The 20,325-nt window shown below is 35.2% G+C and overlaps 1 protein-coding gene across 1 annotated transcript; it reads right to left on the bottom strand.

Moving 5' to 3' along the window:
- LOC137395123 (splicing factor 45-like) lies at positions 1-18,164 on the bottom strand. The gene is made up of 15 exons (XM_068081930.1): positions 18,033-18,164; positions 17,653-17,738; positions 17,377-17,517; positions 15,991-16,211; positions 15,438-15,604; positions 14,503-14,635; positions 14,180-14,334; positions 13,950-14,041; positions 11,895-11,993; positions 6,818-6,890; positions 5,387-6,278; positions 4,339-4,474; positions 1,258-1,907; positions 964-1,178; positions 1-416 (listed from the first exon to the last, which is right to left on the bottom strand). Exons 1-11 carry the CDS (start codon positions 18,094-18,096, stop codon positions 6,172-6,174), a joined length of 1,338 nt encoding a protein of 445 aa, XP_067938031.1. The 5' UTR covers positions 18,097-18,164; the 3' UTR covers positions 1-416; positions 964-1,178; positions 1,258-1,907; positions 4,339-4,474; positions 5,387-6,171.
- Between the last annotated feature and the right edge of the window lie 2,161 nt (positions 18,165-20,325).

Consider the following 20,325-nt stretch of genomic DNA (forward strand, 5'->3'; position numbering starts at 1 on the left):
GAAACATGGTGAGCTACAGCATGCTCATACATCTATATTGAATATCTAGACCGCAAAAATAAAATTTTAAAACAAAATCCACCAAAATATTTGAAGATTTTGGTAGTTGAATATGGGTAGTCATGAAAACCAAAAAGATGATGTATTGAAACATTTCATATGAGAAACTAAAATTACAGTATAGTTAACACTCAATAGGTGAGGCTGCTATGGCTCATAGCGAATGCGGTCAATATTGCATAAGCCATAAAGAGTAATCTCTCAATGGTGCCATCCTTAAAGACCTCCAAGATCCTCGCTCGCTCTATATGTATTAGTACTCCTTCTCTTTCTTCCAAAGCGCAAATGGGTGATGCCTCCATAAGATGGAGGTGGAATCGCTTGGGAATTAGATCTCTTAGATCCTACCATCCCTCCTATACATGAAACAAATTCGTAACAGTTGGTTTGATTTTGAAGATTATCCTGCGATCTAGTACCCACATTATTTAATAACCTTTGGCTCGTAAAAAGAGCCTGGTTTATAAATAATGAAGCAGCGATGACCTGCTTGACAAGCCCCTGGCTTCACAACTACAGGTTGCGATTTGATTTTCAAAAAAGGCTTTAGCGGTAGCAGGAAGAATTTTTAACCCTAAGGGTTCTCTTTACTAAAGCAGCAATACTAATTAGTCTGCAGTTTGCCCTGAATAGGAATATGCTGAGAAAAATAACTTCAACAAGAGATATCTCCAGAGTAAAATTTTACTTCTTTCATAGATTCTCTGCTCATTCCTCAGTTATGACATTTAACATAAATTTCAACCATCCTTATTTCTACACACCATTTTAACATCACGTACCAGGAACTGTATATTCTATCCAGTTCATCGAACGAAATATCTTTTAAGAATTGTCTACTCTGCTGTTTATCGATAAAGAGCAGATAACTCATAATTGAATTGTCATATTTTCATGCATTACCTCTTGGGAATGTTGGAGGAAGATCAAACAACTGCCTACACAAAAATCCGTCACAATAATCTGTTTCTTTTTGCAGCATGCAAAACTGTCTCGCTACATCCAATTGCTCTTTAATCGATTCTTCCCCATCCTGTTCAAGCAATCCCAGTGCATGAGATGTTCCCAGCACCAACAGTGTCAATAGAAGAGTACACATCCAGTTCATGGTGCGAGTTCTAAAAAATGCTTCAGAAGTTAAACAATCGTCTCCTGCACCAATACTATAACCAGCTGAAACACCCCGTAATCACTTACCTTGTTTTAATAGTTGAATTCTCTGCTGCCCAAACAATGCACTGCTGGTACACTTGACAAATATTCGCTTATAATGTCACCCTCAACGGGCAGCTACCCTTTATACTTTGCCGAGCTTAACCTCTTGGGAATGGCTTGTCAATGAGAATGCAGAAATATCTCATAAACACACTTATTATATCATAATTAGCCAAACTGCAATTAACAGTGGATCAAAAAGATGACGGACAAATCACTAAGTGAATTATAAGCTGTATTCATATGTTACACAGCAAACTCCGTCAAATGCTTATAATTACTCTTAAGTGAAAACTTACAAAAACTTAGTGAAGTCATACAATTAGCTAGTATCATACTCCCACATTTACTAAATGCCAATGATGAACACACAAAAATTTAGCATAAATACTAAACTTTAATCTCAGGATGATGGATTGAAAATGAAGCTAGAAACAGCTAATTAACCCAGCAGCTTGATTGCAACCTCCAGATAATCTCAAGGGAAACAATCATGATAATAAAGCCAATTATGAGCTGAATGTACATTTTTGTGAGTTACTCTCTATCCTGGCCATCAACCGAATCTGTTAAAACGACTGGTGTCGGTCCGTTTTGAAGTCCAAGAGGGATTTTGAGCCACCATTTTTGACCTACAAAAGCCATAATGGATTAACAAAGGCAAATGCTTAGATTTATCGAAAGCTACATTTCTATTGTGCTTGTATCTATGCAAGTTATTAACAAGTAGAAAATAAGTAAACAAAAATAAAAACTAGACGATGCTGATTTGGCAATCGTCCTTGAACAGTGGATATCCACTTTTGTCACTGTACTGTATTTGTATATAAGAAAAATGTTGATAAATAAATCTGATTTAAAATCAAAAATGCTCTCGCAGCTCGCATCAATTGTGATAGTAAATGAAAAAATAGTATAAATTTCATCATTAGTTAGATTCATTAATAGAAAAACGGCAAAATGCTTATAAAAATGCATGCAGTTCCCCACAGTTTCATGCATGGGTTAAATAGCTGAATGCGTCAAATAGATTGAGGCTTGGTTATTCTGCTAGTGTAAATTACTAACGCCATGCTTGTGACTGGGTACACCCCAATCATCACACAGGAAACACAAACTATTATACATGCTTTATTTGTATACAATGTTAAAGGTACAGGTATGTACCGCAATATTAAAACTATGTTACAAGAAGTGTTTAAATTAGTGAAGAAATATGTTTGAGAAAAAAATTAAAGATCAATAATAATGTAATCACTTATAATCACTTGTATGATTGACTAGGTAAAACCTTATAAACCTACCTGCAAGGAGTGAATAACATTAAGTCTACATTCAAAAACATCAACCTGTGTTAACACTTGTCAATTATAAATGCGATTAAAAACTACAAACACAGCAAAATTATAACAAAAACATGCAAATTGTCTACAAATTATTAAACAACAAAATTCTATTACTAAAAATTCACCTCTCATACAGCCCACGACCAAAGTGATATTGGAAAAAAGAAAGGGTACTGCTGGTTGAGAATATTAACAGTCAAATGGCACTGCAGTGCAATAAGATAACTGCAATGGTAGCTGCAATGGTAGCTGTAATGTACTGGGTGTTATTATGTACAACAAACAGCAATAATGAAAGGAAAAGATTATATGTTTATATCTCTCCCCTGCAATAGGAGAAATGCAATATTATAAGTAAAATTTCAAGCTGCTGTGTAATATACACAGTTTCAAAGTTGGTTATGTTGAATATAGAATGGTTTTGATAGCGATCTGTAACCGAAAGCGAGCATCAGCATTCACACGTCTGGAAGTTTTCTGCAAACTGGAGCAAAATAAAAAAAATGTTCTCGTCATAAAGGGGCATTGTAGTTCGGCCCTAGCTTGTACATAAGATGTAAAGAATTTTGGCTAACGTTCTAAATAATTTAATGAAACCTTCGGTAAGTAGACAAAAAAACATAAGCTGAAAAACTGTGTACCACAATTTCGTACCTGTAAATCGGTCTAAGCCTCAAACGGTCTACGTTTATTACAGAAACCTTCGGATAAATAAATTCCAATGATTATTCTTATAATTAAATCTTAAAATAATTTTATAAAATCGAATAATTATTCTTATAATTAAATATTTTTGCAAGATAATAAAAACGGAAAAATATTAGAAACCTTCGGCAATTGGAAAATTCCATAGACTGATGAAATGTGCACGTTTTTCTCGAGAAATGCGCACAACTTAATGGTTCTACTCTCGGTCGCACGGCTTTATCGGCGTTTCGTTGGCCGGTCTTAATTTTGATTAAAAAAGACTTGTCAGGTTTTAATGGCGATTTTAGGCCAAATTAATCTGTCTAGTTATGTATGTATTATGCGATCAGATGGGTAAGGTCTAGGATATTGTCTACAAATTTACAAAGACTTGGTAACATATTTAAATAGGCTTATATGTGTTTTGTATCATTATTATACTTAAACGACTCCATTGACAAATGGTTAAATTTGTTGATGAGATTTCGGTACAAGGGTTTGCGACGGTGTAGATGAATAATTTTCGTGAGTCGTGTGCACATATGCATTTATCATAAAGCTCCCAAACAATCGCTTCGCTCGTGTTTGGTTGTGGGACAATAAACATGACAAAGCTGCTAGGCTGAAGAGCTCAAAGAACAGTGTACTTTGGTTTTGGTCTCTGCGCAGCCTTATAGCTTATATCTAGCTCTTACAGTAGTCAAAAGGAGTCTGTGACCAGAACCTGTCTAAATACGAGTGCTTTAATAACATGCTCTCTTTTTGTGCTGTCATACACACTGAATTCACAACTTCTGTGCCTTTCCTGCCTGGTGAATTACAAAAAGATGGATGTGCATGCTAGATATATGATTACGGCAATTTCATACTTCATTTACTTTGTATGACTTACTTGATTAGCGTAGTTTCACTTTACTGACAATGCTAATGCTCATGAGCACGACCTCTAAACAACACACAACACTGACGTGTATAATATAGCTAATCTCAACTCATAATGGTGTGTAGCCACATTATCCATTATTCCCACCTAATCCAGTTCGCAGATGACTGAGGCCCCTCTTCGAACATCTTCATCCAATCATTTGGGTCACTTCCACTATCCAGCTCTAAATAGTCTGACATTTGGCCTGGTAGGTATTCTTCATTTATCTCAGCAGCTTCAACTAAAATAGCATCATATCCTTAGCCAAGTGAAGGGGAGTGACTGTAGCTGAAGGAAGGAATGTATGCGAGGTGAATTGATGCCATAACTACTAGATGATAAAATTTATAGCATAGCAAAAAATGGAAGATATTTGAGTGCTGACTGGCACTAGTCTGTCTATATATCTGGTACACATATCACTCGCTTTCATAGTAGAAGAAACGAGGCTGATAATATGATCATTGTTTCATAACAAACCTTCAAGTGCAAGCCAGCAGCCATTAAAATGCAATGTAATAATTGCCGTGTTGTAACTACTGGCTGCAACAGCCTTTAGCACTCAATTCAACCTGAATGTGGAAATACAATTGTAAATTGAAATTGAATATATAGTTTTTAACTGACTCGGTCTTATAATTTATATAATAAGTTGTCTCAAAAGAATACGTTTGGCTTCCATATCCAATCGGTCAAGATACTGTCAGTATGTGCAATCTTCAATATTTGTTATTATCAAGGAGTTTCTTGGTAATAATTAAAAGCAACAATTATGTCATGAAATCGTTAATCTAGATTGCAGCAGATAACAGTTAACAGTGAGACTATGGAGCTTATAAAAAACTTCAAGATCTTTTTTGTAAATGATATTATTCTGTTTTTTTCAAGCTTTTAAAAATATATTACCGCTTTTTTGTAGTTATCGCAGAGAGTATATGGCACCAATATATAGCTGTGGGTATGATTGCTATTTTATAAAACCATAAGTAACCTTTTAAAGAAGAACTCAGCTAATTTATGTAAACTGTTCCAAAGAATTGAGCATGTTAATTATGCTGCCAACCGGCAATGTTAAATTTGTAATTTATTAGATGCTATTTTCGTTTCATCACATTATGAAGTCAAAGATTTTAGATTAAAACACATGACTCACGTTTGAGAAGAAGCCTGCATATTCCATAGAGTTTATCATCCAGCTTGACAGCTTGACTACAATCCTCCCTGGCTCTGCCCAAAGGGTAGCTAACAGTCTCTGACCATATGAGAAGCAACGCAATACAAACCCTACGAAGCATCATTTCTGTAAAAAACACAGAACCACAAAATGCAATGGTCATCTGAAGCAAAGGTTGACTTCTCCTGACACTCCCCAAGCAATTGCCGAGTTGCTAGGCAACATTTCGGGATCAACAGATATCAACGATGAAATTTTAATACAATTATAGTTAATTGGAGTCAGGATGGTGTTTGCTTTACAATGAGAGTCAATAGAATGTGCTTATATAGGCGGGACGTACCTTAGTTACGGTGATGCGTTGGCTTGATAACAAAACTGAAAGAGAAATGACAGCTGCTGCTTCTGACAACCGAGCCAGTCTTCTAATGAGTTTAACTCGTATGAAATTGAAATCACAATTTAAAAAGCCCTTAGGTAAATTTTAGCCATGTATTGATCAGAAAGATGAATTGTAGTGCTGCTCAACAGCAGGAAACATGGTCATGTGTAAAAACGTGTTATTAAGCACTTGCATACAGGAAAAGGAAGACTTGAGTCAATACAAGTCTGTAGAGTAGATTACCAAACAGGAAACTGGGCTTGTAATAGTGAAAAGCAAAGTTCGATGACTTCCCAAGAGACTAAGGTACAAGGAGTGACAGAGTATGTACAGAGCTATACAAACAGAAACAGGTTGAAGTGAGATAGAAGAGGAAGGTTAACTATTGCGGGTCATCATCGAGTTTCATCTTTAAAAACTTTTCATGCGAGTAGAAGGCAGCTCTCACAACTCTTCCGCCAAAGAACCTTCCATTGAGATCAACAGCAGCTATAACAAAACAGGATAGTCTAGAGTGCGGGTTGGCAGCACTTGCGCAACGCTAATTGGCGGCATTACATCTCTACGGACTCTCTCAAGCTTCCTGTCTGTCACTGCATTTGTTGCGCTAGTGCGTCACGTAACGGCTGCCAGCAGCAAAACAGTCTTGTTGTTCAAGTTATGTAGGTGGGCCACTCTGGTTAGATAACGACACATCACAGGCCATATGCCATTTGGTGCATCGAAAATCATTGAAACAACGTGACTAAGTGGTTCAGCTAAGGGCAGCAAATTCAATGTTGTGGATTCAAGACAATACATCTGTGATATCTGTGACACACATCTGTGATAGGTGTGCTACGCTTTACCCAAGCTGCTGTTCACAGGAACAATGCTGCAGCACCATTGATCTGGTGAGCAGCAGACCACAGCAAGCTTTTTAATACATAATTTAATTATGTTGATAGATTGTCCTTGCTGCGATACAGCAGCTCGAACCCAAAGCTATGCAACACTGAACTGTTGTAATTCTGGCTATAAAAACCTACCTTTTATAGCGAATGTTATTTTGTCAAACTCGACAAAGATCCTCACCGCTAAAATTTCTGGTACATCTTTAAGCTACAAAAACAACAGTACACATACATGTGGGGAGTTGAAGGAAAATGCAGTGGTGCCCTAGAAGTGTCATGAGTAAATTTGTTGACACGCTCACTCAGTCTGACAAAAGAGCCCTGTCTGGGAGAAGCTTCCAGCATTCAATAATTGCGACCAAGGCAGCAGCCTGTCAACCTTCTATTGATTAATGCTGACCGTAATTGCCAACAACAGGACGGATGCGCTAACTCTACGCACACTAGCCAAAGCTCTATACATGACATTTATACAATGCCGCAATAAATGCTAGACAAATGATAGGAAGTTCGCTTGTTTTAATACTGCGGAGGTGTGACGCATACGTACGTCGTTGGAAAAACATCTTACAGTCTGATGAGAAAGAAAGACGAGAGAGTAATGCCAAGAGTAAAGCAAAACTAGAGAGAGTAATGCCACAAAATAAAGAAAAAACAAATAACAACTAGAAGCATCTTAAATGGTCTAGTTTTAATGTTTGTCAATTTTAAACTGGTTTCCCAGGTTGTTGTTGCTGTTTAAATCCATCATAGTCACACATATTAATACATTGATGGTTAAATATATTTAGTATATATACTGTATATGTATTATGTATAATATGTATATATACTAGCTGTGCTACCCGGCATTGCCCAGGTATTAAAATCAGCTTATAAACTAAGAGATGTAATAAGAGTTGCCTGCCACTTGCTATTAGCCTGGTACATTGCCAATGGATAGTTTGAGTAAGCTTACTAATAAAAGCTACCCCTCTCCGTGACGCCATCACTTTGCGGCATGACTGAAAGCGTATTTGCTCTTATATAGCGACATAAATCGCCTGAAAGCATTAAGCTTGTGTGGCTGAATTGGTAAGATGTTGGACTAATCAAGCGAAAGGTCTAAGATCAAATCTTTTGCGAAACGGATTCTTTATTCCAAGATTTTAACAGCTATAGCTGGAACGAAACACAAACTTGGAGAAATATATAGATATGTATATATTTCTAGCTGTGCTACCCGGCGTTGCCCGGGTATTAAACATCCGTTTATAAACATTAAGAGGTAATGATAGTTGCCTACCACTTGTTATTAGTCTAGCACATCGCCAATAGATAACTTGAGTAAGCTTACAAATAAGAGCTATGGCTTGTCATGACTGCGTCGTGACCCAAAGCGTAGCACATTTGATGCCATATAGCGACATATATCGCCTAGCAAATATATCAAGCTCGTGTGGCTAAATTGGTAGGGTGTCGGACTGGTGAACAGGAGATGTTGAGATCAAATCTTCTGCGATATAGATTCTTCATTCCAAGATTTTAATAGCTATGACTAGACATATACAACGACCAACTTTAAGAGATACATATATATTTTTCAAAGTTTGTGTGTTTCTGTATTTGTCCAGCTATAACTAATAAAATCTTGGAATTAACATCTCGCATTCTGATGGATTTGAACTCAACAGAAATTGCAACTGCTAGTTTTACATCCACGCGCTCTACCACTGAGCTATTGTATATATACCACTGGTGTATTGATCAATGATGTTGTCATATACTACATAGCGTGTGCACACGCGAAATGACGTATTATTTGAAACTCTATGAAACACGATGCTTTTCGTGCTTTCTTGAACTTCTATTTTCGTTTTTTTGTAAGGTTCAATTGATATGTTGTGTTCAAGGCCGATTCTTTTCACGCGAAAAATTGTATTATCTCCGTAGGAAGAGCCTCGACATTCTCTCTCTGTATTTACATTTGTACCAGTATCGAGAGGTACCAGCATTGTTGTCAGTGTTGGGTAATTGGCCAATTTGGCGGACCAATTAGAATACCAAATACTGGAAAATATAACCAAATACCAAATAAAATACCAAATACTTGAAAAGCTCAGAGCCAAATATCAAATAAAATATCAAATACTCACAATTTTGTAAATCAAATACCAAATCAAATAGTACCACTGGGAAATTTGAGAACTAAATACCAAGTGAAATACTAAATACTGGCGATTGTTCAGGCCAAATATCAAATCAAATAGTAATACGTGAAATTCCCAAGACAAAATACCAAATACTGGCAATTCTTGAAACCAATTTCCAAATCAAATAGCAATTCTTGGAAATTTCAAAACGAAATACCAACAAAATATCAAATACTTGGAAATCTCAGTACCAAATACCAAATCAAATAGGGATAATGGGAAATTTTATATTAAAATACCAAATAAATTACCAAACACTGCAATTTCTCAACATCAAATATCAAATCAAATAGTTATATTGTGAAATTTCCGAATAAAATACCAAATAAAATACTTAATACTGGAAATTTTAGAAACCAAATATCAAATCAAATAACAGTAGGCTACTGGGAAATTTCAGAATCAAATGATGTAAAATCTTATAGAGCCGACTTTAAATTGAATAATGGGAAATGTCAATTCAATATCAATATCATTGCTAACTATGCTAAATATTAAATACTGGAAAATATCAAGACCAAATTCAATTTCTTTGCAGACTGAATTATCAAATTATTTAAAAATCACTGATCACGTTCACATCCAACAACTCTGCCCATACAAAAATGTATACATTATTTAATACGTATTTATGTTACATTCAAATTGAATCAATATCATGTAGACAAAAAATCGTTTATGGTTGACAGTAATTTTCAAGGTACTACATTATTCATAGTATGTTCAAATTTAATAAAGATAATATCGACAGAAAATCGAGACAAATACAGAATGGCTTATTGTGATTGCGAGTTCTAAAGAATAAAATACACTATTATATCAAGGTACCAAAAACATTGGAAACAAATAAAATATTTGAATTCATTTAAAATTCTTGTATACCAAATAAAATATCAAATACTCCCAATTTTGTAAATCAAATACCAAATCAAATAGTACCACTGGGAAATTTGAGAACCAAATACCAAGTGAAATACCAAATACTGGCAATTGTTCAAACCAAATACCAAATCAAATAGTAAATACTAGGAAGTCACAGAACCAAATATCAAATAAAATAGTAATACTGGGAAATCTCAGGACCAAATATCAAATAAAATACCAATTACTAAAAATTCTTGAAACTAAATACCAAATCAAATAGTAATACTGGGAAATTTCAAAATCAAATACAAAATTAAATACCAAATACTGAGAAATCTAAGAACCAATTACCAAATAAAATACCAAATACTGGTAATTCTCAAAACTAAATACCAAAGCAAATAGTAATACTGGGAAATTTCAAAATCAAATACAAAATTAAATACCAAATACTGAGAAATCTAAGAACCAATTACCAAATAAAATACCAAATACTGGTAATTCTCGAAACTAAATATCAAAGCAAATAGTAATACTGGGAAATTTCAAAATCAAATACAAAATCAAATATCAAATACTGAAAAATTAAGAACCAAATACCAAATAAAATACCAAATACTGGAAATTCTCGAAACCAAATACCAAGTCAAATAAGTATAGTAATTGGTATTTGAATTTGGAAATAGATCTATTTCGAATAAAATCAATTACCCAACCCTGATTGTCGTATTCAAATTTTTGATGGATAGCTTTTGGTGGAACAGTAACCTTTTTACACACACACGAATTGTTATTATTTATTCAATGTATTCAGGATTTTCATTTTGTTTTCTCAGTTCGTATTAATTGTATCCTTACCGAATCATCTTTTATTGTAATCGTAGCAAAACAGACTTAATTTAGCTATTACTTTCTAATTATTTCACATTTACACTTAAACATTTTTATAATTCTTTTAGTTTTTATAAAATTTATTTGACCTGCATAAAACCTTTATGTCATGATATTAATGTTTGAAAGTTAGTTGTTTGACCAAGTTTGAAAACCTTTACAGTTGTTTTTATTCTCTTATTTTAACTACACAAAACACTTGTCTCATGATATGTAGTTTAAAAGCTCAAATGGCAAATGCTGTTATATGTTAAATAAAAATAAATTTTCGATCCAAATTATCTTTTATTACCCGGGCAACGACGGGTTGTACAGCTAGTATATATATATAAATAAGCTAACAGTGTCAACAATCGTTTTATTTAACACCCTAGCAACCATTGAAGTCCTTGTGAAACAGACACCAAAGAAACATGTTTGTGATAAAAGGATTTTATTTAACTTGAACCATATTTTTGTATTTATAGTCTAAAAAAGTGTTAACAGGAAGTGGGAACTCATCAACTCTATATCGCCTTCTTAAACATAAATACTGCCTGCGAGAATTCTTGGTATTTGAAGACCGCATAAGCTGACCATTTTTATGAGTATGTCCCTTGGGACGGACACTTCAATGAAACACTCCATTGTTTTTGCCTGAGCATGGTACACTTGAAGCAGGATTGCACATATCCTCGTGTCATAATCTTTCTAAAGGCTACCTTGTTCCATTTAAATGATAGCCATTGAATGACGAGTCAATGATGAGTCATATAAAAGAATTACATTCATGGACATTAGCCTGAGAGCTATAATTAGACAGGCTTTCCTCAGTCAATGGCTTGTATAGGTTGTACTTAATGTAGCGAAAATAAACACAACCTATATGTAAACAGACACTACTAAAGATAATAATGGGCCTATATGTAAACAGACAATAACAGACCTATCGCATATCGCAAATTTGAAAAGGCATAAAATAGAAAAAAGACAGGAATGATTCTGAGAGCTCCAACATTTGACTTGGAGGTGGCAGCGCTGACAACTGCAATTATACATCCCTAGAACTTGTAATGTGCCTCGGTTAATGATAAGGTCAGGACTTAAACTAGAGAAAGAAAATAAATGAGAGAGTTTGAATAAGGCGGTTAAATCTTTCTTTTTATTTTTACTTGAATCAAAATTAAAAAAAACTGCTAAAATACAAAAGGAGGGACTTGTGACTCCAAGTTTAACGATGCAGTTCCTAGAGATATTATTCTCAATGTGGCGACAAGCCATCTTACCTCATATATAATACACTTTGTTACTTTGCCATATTTAGCACATTCTTCAGCAGTTTCTGCTTCCAGTTCATCATCCACCTCTCCTGGTCCGACCATGTTCTAGGAAAATAACATTGAGATATACATTGTACCTAGAAGTACATGTGTATAACATGGCATTCGAAATCGACTAGATGCATTACTCAGTGCCGAAATAGGTATTGCTAAATATCGTGTAGAAATCTTCCTGTAGCCTCCTAGGCAATGACACACAATTTTCAAGGGTAGACAAGGGAGTAAACAACTATCCTATGAGTGAATAGATATATTGGTTTGTTACATTTTCGCACACAGACAATCTGAATAGACGATGATGCCTTGATTAGCAAAATATTTTAACCGGTTGTAAAAGAGTTTTTATACGAGTGTCAGCTGCAATACCGTACCCTGACAACAACCCTACAAGGCTGAGTTTCAGGTAAAAATGCGTACAATACAATTTGCATCACGCACCGGTCACTTTAGAGGTGTACTGGATTTTACAACAAAAAGTTTTTGACCCTGATCTTTGTCCTATGTACTAAGTAGATTCAATATTATGCATATTAGAGTTTTTTGATCTTGTGTACAAGTACATCAAAGACTGTACAACTAAAGAATGTAAATGTACCTTGGAGAAGCCGAACCCAGTATTCACTCAAGGGAAGGTGACTTCCTATATTAGACATGAACTGAACAAAGCGGATAAAAAGCAATACCAAGGTTATATACACACAATCTATATACACTTTTTTATAAATAGACTAATTACAAAGACATACCAGCAAAAACCTGACAGACAAGCATATGTACAATCAAACCTGTATATGCCAAGTTAATTCGCTGAGAACTCCTTTGTGAGTTAAAATTGTTGCACGTGGAAGCGGATAATCCCATGAGAATACACTGTCAATTATTTACTTCATTCCATAGTATAACAACTCCTCAAGAAATACTGCAGGTAACTACACATAGCCTTGTATCAAAATACGTATGCAACTAAATTAGGTAATTGTAAACTGCGAGTTAACAAAGCAGTAACAAGAGGTTTTATTGCTACTACAGAGACATGCAAATGAAAGGGTAGACTCGGACACGCGTAAGTTTGAAGACAAAGTGGTTGTTAGAGATATGGGGTGTAACTTCCTCTGACCCACACTCAATCAAGTTTAAACAAATTTAGCTGATATAATGTTTATTACTTCTATATTTTTATTAATTATTCTTTGGTTTTTTATTTGTAGCAACCTTCTCATATTCCCTTACAAAACTATGTCGCTTTGACAAACTTCAAGATTTGTATTTTTTAACTTTCGCTGAATGTAATAAAATACTTTCTAAAGTTTGAATATCGAGTGCTGAAGAATTGGTATAATGCAAAATCATAAGTAGAGGGTTAACTGTATCTACAAGTCCTAACTAATAAGTAGAGGGTTAACTGTATCTACAAGTCCTAACTAATAAGTAGAGGGTTAACTGTATCTACAAGTCCTAACTAATAAGTAGAGGGTTAACTGTATCTACAAGTCCTAACTAATAAATAGAGGGTTGACTGTATCTACAAGTCTTAACTAATAAATAGAGGGTTGACTGTATCTACAAGTCTTAACTAATAAGTAGAGGGTTGACTGTATCTACAAGTCCTAACTAATAAGTAGAGGGTTAACTGTATCTACAAGTCCTAACTAATAAGTAGAGGGTTAACTGTATCTACAAGTCCTAACTAATAAATAGAGGGTTGACTGTATCTACAAGTCTTAACTAATAAATAGAGGGTTGACTGTATCTACAAGTCTTAACTAATAAGTAGAGGGTTGACTGTATCTACAAGTCCTAACTAATAAATAGAGGGTTGACTGTATTTACAAGTCCTAACTAATAAATAGAGGGTTGACTGTATTTACAAGTCCTAACTAATAAATAGAGGGTTGACTGTATTTACAAGTCCTAACTAATAAATAGAGGGTTGACTGTATGTGCAAGTCCTAACTATGTAATAAGCTGCATAAATAATGGGAAGGAAACAATATTATTTACCGTAAGTAGAAGAACCTTTGATGGATTGCGCAAGAGTTCCGTATGACTAATACCCGTGTCTGCTTTTATCGGTGCCCCGGTAGATGCCATTTCTGCAAGATAGAACAATTCTCTTTCCTTTGACCTTACGACATCTTTAAGATATCCCAGCTAGACCCTAGAGTCAGCGATGAAGTATGAAATGAGGGAAGACAGTAGAAGCGATTGTAATATTTCGGTCTAGCTAGTACCTTTAGAAGCGATGTCTTTCTCATGGAGAATCTTCCCTCCTCTTCGGCTTGTCTTTTCTACCTGCAATGCAATGCTCATACCTTGCTCTTCTCTACCAAGTCCACTGCCTTGCTTATAACCCATCCGTGCCATAATCTTTGACGCTACGCTGCCACTAAAAATGCCAATAGCTAGGTGAATGACAACTCAGAAATATATCTAAACACCGACATACATGGCTAACATTAGGAAAGTAGAAGAACTAGAGGATAGAGGAAGTAGAGCTGCCTCAAGAGCTAGTTCAGCTCTTTGTTTAGTTACATGTGTGTTGAAACAGACTTACCCTTTCCCTTCAATTTTAAAACCTGAAGGATTATCTGGATCCTCAGATATATTTGGAATAAAAGGATTGGGAGGAGGTGTCATAGGCTTAGACTCCTCTATCAAGCTAGGAGGAGGGGCAAAGACATTGCTTCCTACAAAACACATTCGAACGAAGCTAAAAAATTAATCTAAAATTTTCGCTTCTGATTAAACAATAGTTTATTTGCTTCTCCTTTGACCCCATGTAACTACTGAGAGTCACTCGGAATTAACACGACCACCGGCTACTCGCTTATTACTGACTACCGCAATCGATACAACTCATGAAAAAGCAGGAATAGAGCTATCAAAGGCCAGTAATTAGTAGTACTATCCAAGGCCAGTAGTTAGTAGTACTACCCAAGGCCAGTAGTTAGTAATGCTATCCAAGGCCAGTAGTTAGTAGTAAAATCCAAGGCCAGTACTTAGTAATGCTATTTAAGACCAGTAGTTAGTAGTACTGTCCAAGGCTGGTAGTTAGTAGTACTATCTAAGGTCAGTAGTTAGTAGTACTACCCAAGGCTGGTAGTTAGTAATGCTATCCAAGGCCAGCAGTTAGTATTGCTATCCGAGGTCAGCAGTTAGTAGTGCAATCTAAGGTCAGCAGTTAGTAGTACGATCCAAAGCCAGTAGTCAGTAATGCTATCCAAGGCCAGTAGTTAGTAATGCTATCCAAGGTCAGTACTGTAGTTAATAATACTATCTAAGACCAGTAGTTAGTAGTACTATCCAAGGCTGGTAGTTTGTAGTACAATCTAAGGTCAGCAGTTAATAGTACCATCCAAAGCCAGTAGTTAGTAATGCTATCCAAGGCTGGTCATTAGTAATGCTATCCAAGGCTGGTACATGTACAGTTGTTAGTAGTACTATCCAAAACTAGTAGTTAGTAATGCTACTAGGTACTGTTAAGAGAACCTTTATATTTGTCACGCTCATCCTCATCACTATCTGATGAAGAGTCATACAGAGCAAGCCGCTTAGTGCTCTCGGTTTCTTTGGCTGCTTCTTTATACAAGTTGGTTGGCGGTTGAAATGACGCCGCGATCTTCTCTAGTTTTTCTTTTCGCTCTTCATCCCTCTTTCTGGCAGCATAAACAAAACCCTCTTTCTGACAGCATAAACAAAACTGTAAATCATGAATTATTGTAACAATATATAACTTTAGATTGCATCATTAATAACTCATTTTCTCTTAGCCACCTAAACTATATATTATATTCTGATTGATTCATCACACAGTAACACAAAAAGCGAATCAATTCAATAGCCGAATGAATTAATCAGATATCAGCGCCATAGATTCACAATAGACCACAATAGATACACAATAGATTCACAATAGATTCACAATAGATTCACAATAGATTCACAATAGATTCACAATAGATTCACAATAGATTCACAATAGATTCACAATAGATTCACAATAGACCAGCTGAGCTACCAAAATTTAATAACTCCCACCGACCTTTGTCGTTCCTCTGAATCTTTTCGACGCTCCGTTTCCTTTTCTCGTTCTTCTCGCTCTCTCTCTTCATTCCTCAACCTCTTGAGCCTCTTTGAAAAATCAGCGTACTCATTGGGAAACCCTGGATCATACTCCTGGCTCATGTCAGCAAAAGGAGAGCTGGAAGGGTACGTCTTCACTCCAAGCTGCGCGTAAGAACGGTTTGAGCCTCCTGCCTCCAACTGAAGATAGAAGGCTCGTGTTAAGACGACTCCAAAAGATAGCAAAACTGCAGATTATGTATGAACTGTTGGAAGCATAAACCTTTCACCAGTTAATTTTATTGAGTATGGGTTGCTTAATTATATTCTAGTGATGTCTTTCCTCTACATACAAAGAGCACTTGATCCAAAATCTGCCACATGGTAAAACAGTTGAATGTTGGAGCAAATATTCCTAATTGTAATTTGTTCAATTCATGCCACAGCCTAAAACCTCCGATAATTCCAAAATAAATACTGCATTTTTTATGTTATTTTTACTTTCACTCACAAAACTGTAAGATTTTGAAAAACAGAAAAATATATGCTGTTGAATACCTAGAATGTAAAGTAAAATATTTGCAGACATTGAGCCATAGATCGGATGCCTTTTCAACTATGTACTTTTCATTTTGCTTGAGGCTAATAGCTTTCGATTTAATTGGTGATTAGGTCCGCTCGCCCTCTCTACTCCTTATTGTTAATGATAAGAAGACAATGTTCAGGATGTCCTCATTTGATTCTGCATTACATTCTTTATTCTCCACTGACTCGCATTGCAATTATAATTAAATGCATAATTACATTTAAAATATCTCATTAGTTTTTTTAGCATAACCTAGAGAGCAAGTGTGAGAATAAAACTTTCAATAGATTTATACTCTTTACAAAAAAAATAAAACAATAAATATAAACAAGAGAATTGGGTCATCAATTTTTGTTGAGGGCTGATGACTTATCTACTTCTCAAATAGTAATATTCAACAGTTACCCTTATCTTTAAGGACAATGGAAATAATAAAATAACAAATATAGAAACATAAGCAATAGCAATGCTGTAGACTGCTAGTGAACAGCTAGTAAACTGCTAGTATAATGCTAGTAGACTGCTAGTAGGCTGCTAGTAAACTGCTAGTATACTGCTAGTAAGCTGCTAGTAGACTGCTAGTAAACTGCTAGTAGACTGCTAGTAAACTGCTAGTAGACTGCCAGTAAACTGCTAGTAGACTGCTAATAAACTGCTAGTAAACTGCTAATAAACTGCTAATAGACTGCTAGTAAACTGCTAGTAGACTGCTAGTAAATTGCTAGTAGACACGTATAAGTGCTGATCTAACAGTTAAGAAAAGATAAAATGATACAATACCTTTCCAGTGATGTGGTTGAATCTAATTTCTCCATCTTGAGAAGCTAAACTACTTCCACCGCCGCTTCCCCCACCAACTCCACTATAGCCTCCTCCACTGTTTAGGTCTACAACCGGTGTCAGCGAGGAAGTCGGTCGTTTCTGCACATAAACTCATTAATAAACTTGGTGACTCGGCAAAATAAACATCGCGGATGGCATTCAAAACCATGGCAATAACTTCTGTGGTTCTACAGTGTTGTCTAATTGAAGCGAAATAATGTAATAGATCTATACCTTGGTGTATGATGAGCCGCTTAGACCAGAGGATTTTTTGTTAGCACTGTGGGAATGTAATAGCCTGTGCCCCACGGACCAGCCAGCTGACAACAAATGCACCAGAGTATGGATGCAGAAAACATTACATAAAACTACAGCGTGATAACTTGGGTAACATCGGATTCAAAAAACAAACATAAAACTATTTTAAAGAACCGTCCAGATAAATCATATTAATAGTAATTAATAATTGTAATAAGATTCTATAGCATATTTTGTAAGGAAAGCCAAGAATATACATACAATATTACGGTTAGCATTCGTGAATCTACACTGCAATAGTTGACTCGAAGATGTTAAAAACAACCCACTGGGTAGACCAGATCTTGGTTACTTACAAACGTCACTTTTTGTGTCACCTAGATCTTTCTTATCCAAGTCTATGTCATCGTAGAGAGACATGATAAAGGGTGTCAGTTAGTAACATCAAACAAAACAAATCTGTAATCGCAAGAATAGTTACAGATAGACTAGATTAAAATACTAGTGTGAAAAGATGATGTAAGTTCAGATGACCATGAACTTGCGCACCCTCTGAAGACCAAATATAGCATTAAAATTGGAATACTTTACAAGTTGGTTTGAGTGGTTAGAGTCTTGACATTCATTTATGAACACCAAAAGCTGTATGATGAGCAACTTCAATGATAAACATGCTGAACCAAAAAACAATCAAAATGTGAAAGTAAAGATTCTTAGATCTAAAATGTAACATAACAAGTGTTAATTTTATTCCATAAAAATATTCAGCAAAAAGTTTGAAAGGGAAACATCTTAAAATGTGCATGTTGTGAATGATGTACTAACCAGCCAACAGCAAATGGCTGTTTCAGCTGCTGTTTTCATCAGCCGCATTTTTAAAATTTCCAGAATTAAAAATAAAGCAAAATTATGGCTTTAAATGTCACGAGAAAATTAATTTTTGTCAAGTTAGTAATTGTAGAAAATTAACCTGTCAACGGCAGAAAAATTAGTCTATTACAAGCTTTATATGTTTTGCACATTTTTGTTTAAACAATTCCTTCAGCGTTTAAGGGCCAAAATGAGCTGATAAAAAACGATGTTAGTTCACTGGCTACAAACTGAAAAAAAACATTCACCCAATCAGAGAGTAAACTGAGATGCAATTAGGAGAAAAAGTATGCATTATATCCATAAAGATTTGTAAAAAAGAAAAAGGCTGATCATTTCGGAGTTGAATGCCAAACACTTTTCCAATTCGTAAGAGCTGCTGCATTAAAGAAAACTGAACCATATCCATTGACTTGTTAATTTGAAGTTGCAAGAAATCTATATTGTCAGACATAATGTTGAAAAAACTTGATTAATAAACATGTGACGCATATCTAAAACTTCTAAATTATTAGTATAGATGAGTTTCAAAGCATTCAAAAGACATATTCAACTTTGGAGTTATCAGCTCTTGCACGGTGACCTTTCACTCAAAAAACTGTTGTGCGAAACCTTTCAAGGTCTGCAAAATACATTTTTAATAATCACTGGTTTTTGCCAAAAACTACATGTACTGTATGTGTTGCAAGAAACCTCGGTGCATTTGGCGCCTGCAGCACGATTTCTCGCACGCCCAACTTTTCAAAACCACGTAACAAAATATTATTGAAGACTTAATTACGCCATGAGCTGATAATGGGCAGAGAAACTACATCAGTGACATGATTGGCTAGCTACAGATTCAGGATATTTTTTACACAATACGAAATGCAAATATATAACCAAGCCAGTTTACCTTGTCAAACTCTGCATTTTTATTTCCAATAATTATTGTTTTTCATAATGAAGGAACGGTAGCAACATTTAATACACTGCTATGTGTTATAGATGATAATAGTATTTTAAAACAGCATCTCTCAATATTGCAGTTACAAGCCATTTCACAATGTTATAGAGTTGGTATTTAAAAGCTGCAAGTAGCTACTGTATTCTGAACTGGCTGAAGAACGAACATTTTAGAAGCTGTTTAGTGACAAGTGACTCTCGGATGCCATGAATAGTATCACTTAAGCAACCAATTGATATTACTATATGCTTGTCAAAATGCAAGTGGCAAGAAAGTGAACAGGCCCAGCTAGTTATCTGCATCTTTTTTTGGGTGCAAAATATTTCAGAGCAAGCGGCAAAGCAATCATGTCACTGATGTAGTTTTTCTGGCCCTTATTCAGCTCATGATGTTATTAAGTCCTCATAAATACTTTGTTACATGGATTTGCAAGGTTATACATGTGAGAAATAATAAGTGTTTCAGACATAAGATGTAGCAATGTTTCTTACAATACATACTCACATGGAAGAATTCAGTGACTACTGAAAATATGAATTAAACACATTCAAAGAATTTACGCACTGGTTTGGTTTCAGTAAAAGATCACCTTGTAAAAAATGATGAGGCCGGAATTGAATTGGGCCTCAGGAGGCTGAAACCCATCTTTAATAGTGCTTTTCATAAAAGAAATAAGCGTAGTTTTTTATTTCCATTATGGATATTTTATATGCATGCGCTGAGGTCCAACACAAATCATTTCACAGAATAAACAAACAAGTTTAAAATATGTAAGATGCATGTTTAATTAAATGATTCACAACAAGCAATGTATAACGATGTCAGAGTGATGG

The sequence above is a fragment of the Watersipora subatra genome, chromosome 1 (genome assembly GCF_963576615.1).
Source record: "Watersipora subatra chromosome 1, tzWatSuba1.1, whole genome shotgun sequence".
Taxonomy (NCBI): domain Eukaryota; kingdom Metazoa; phylum Bryozoa; class Gymnolaemata; order Cheilostomatida; family Watersiporidae; genus Watersipora; species Watersipora subatra.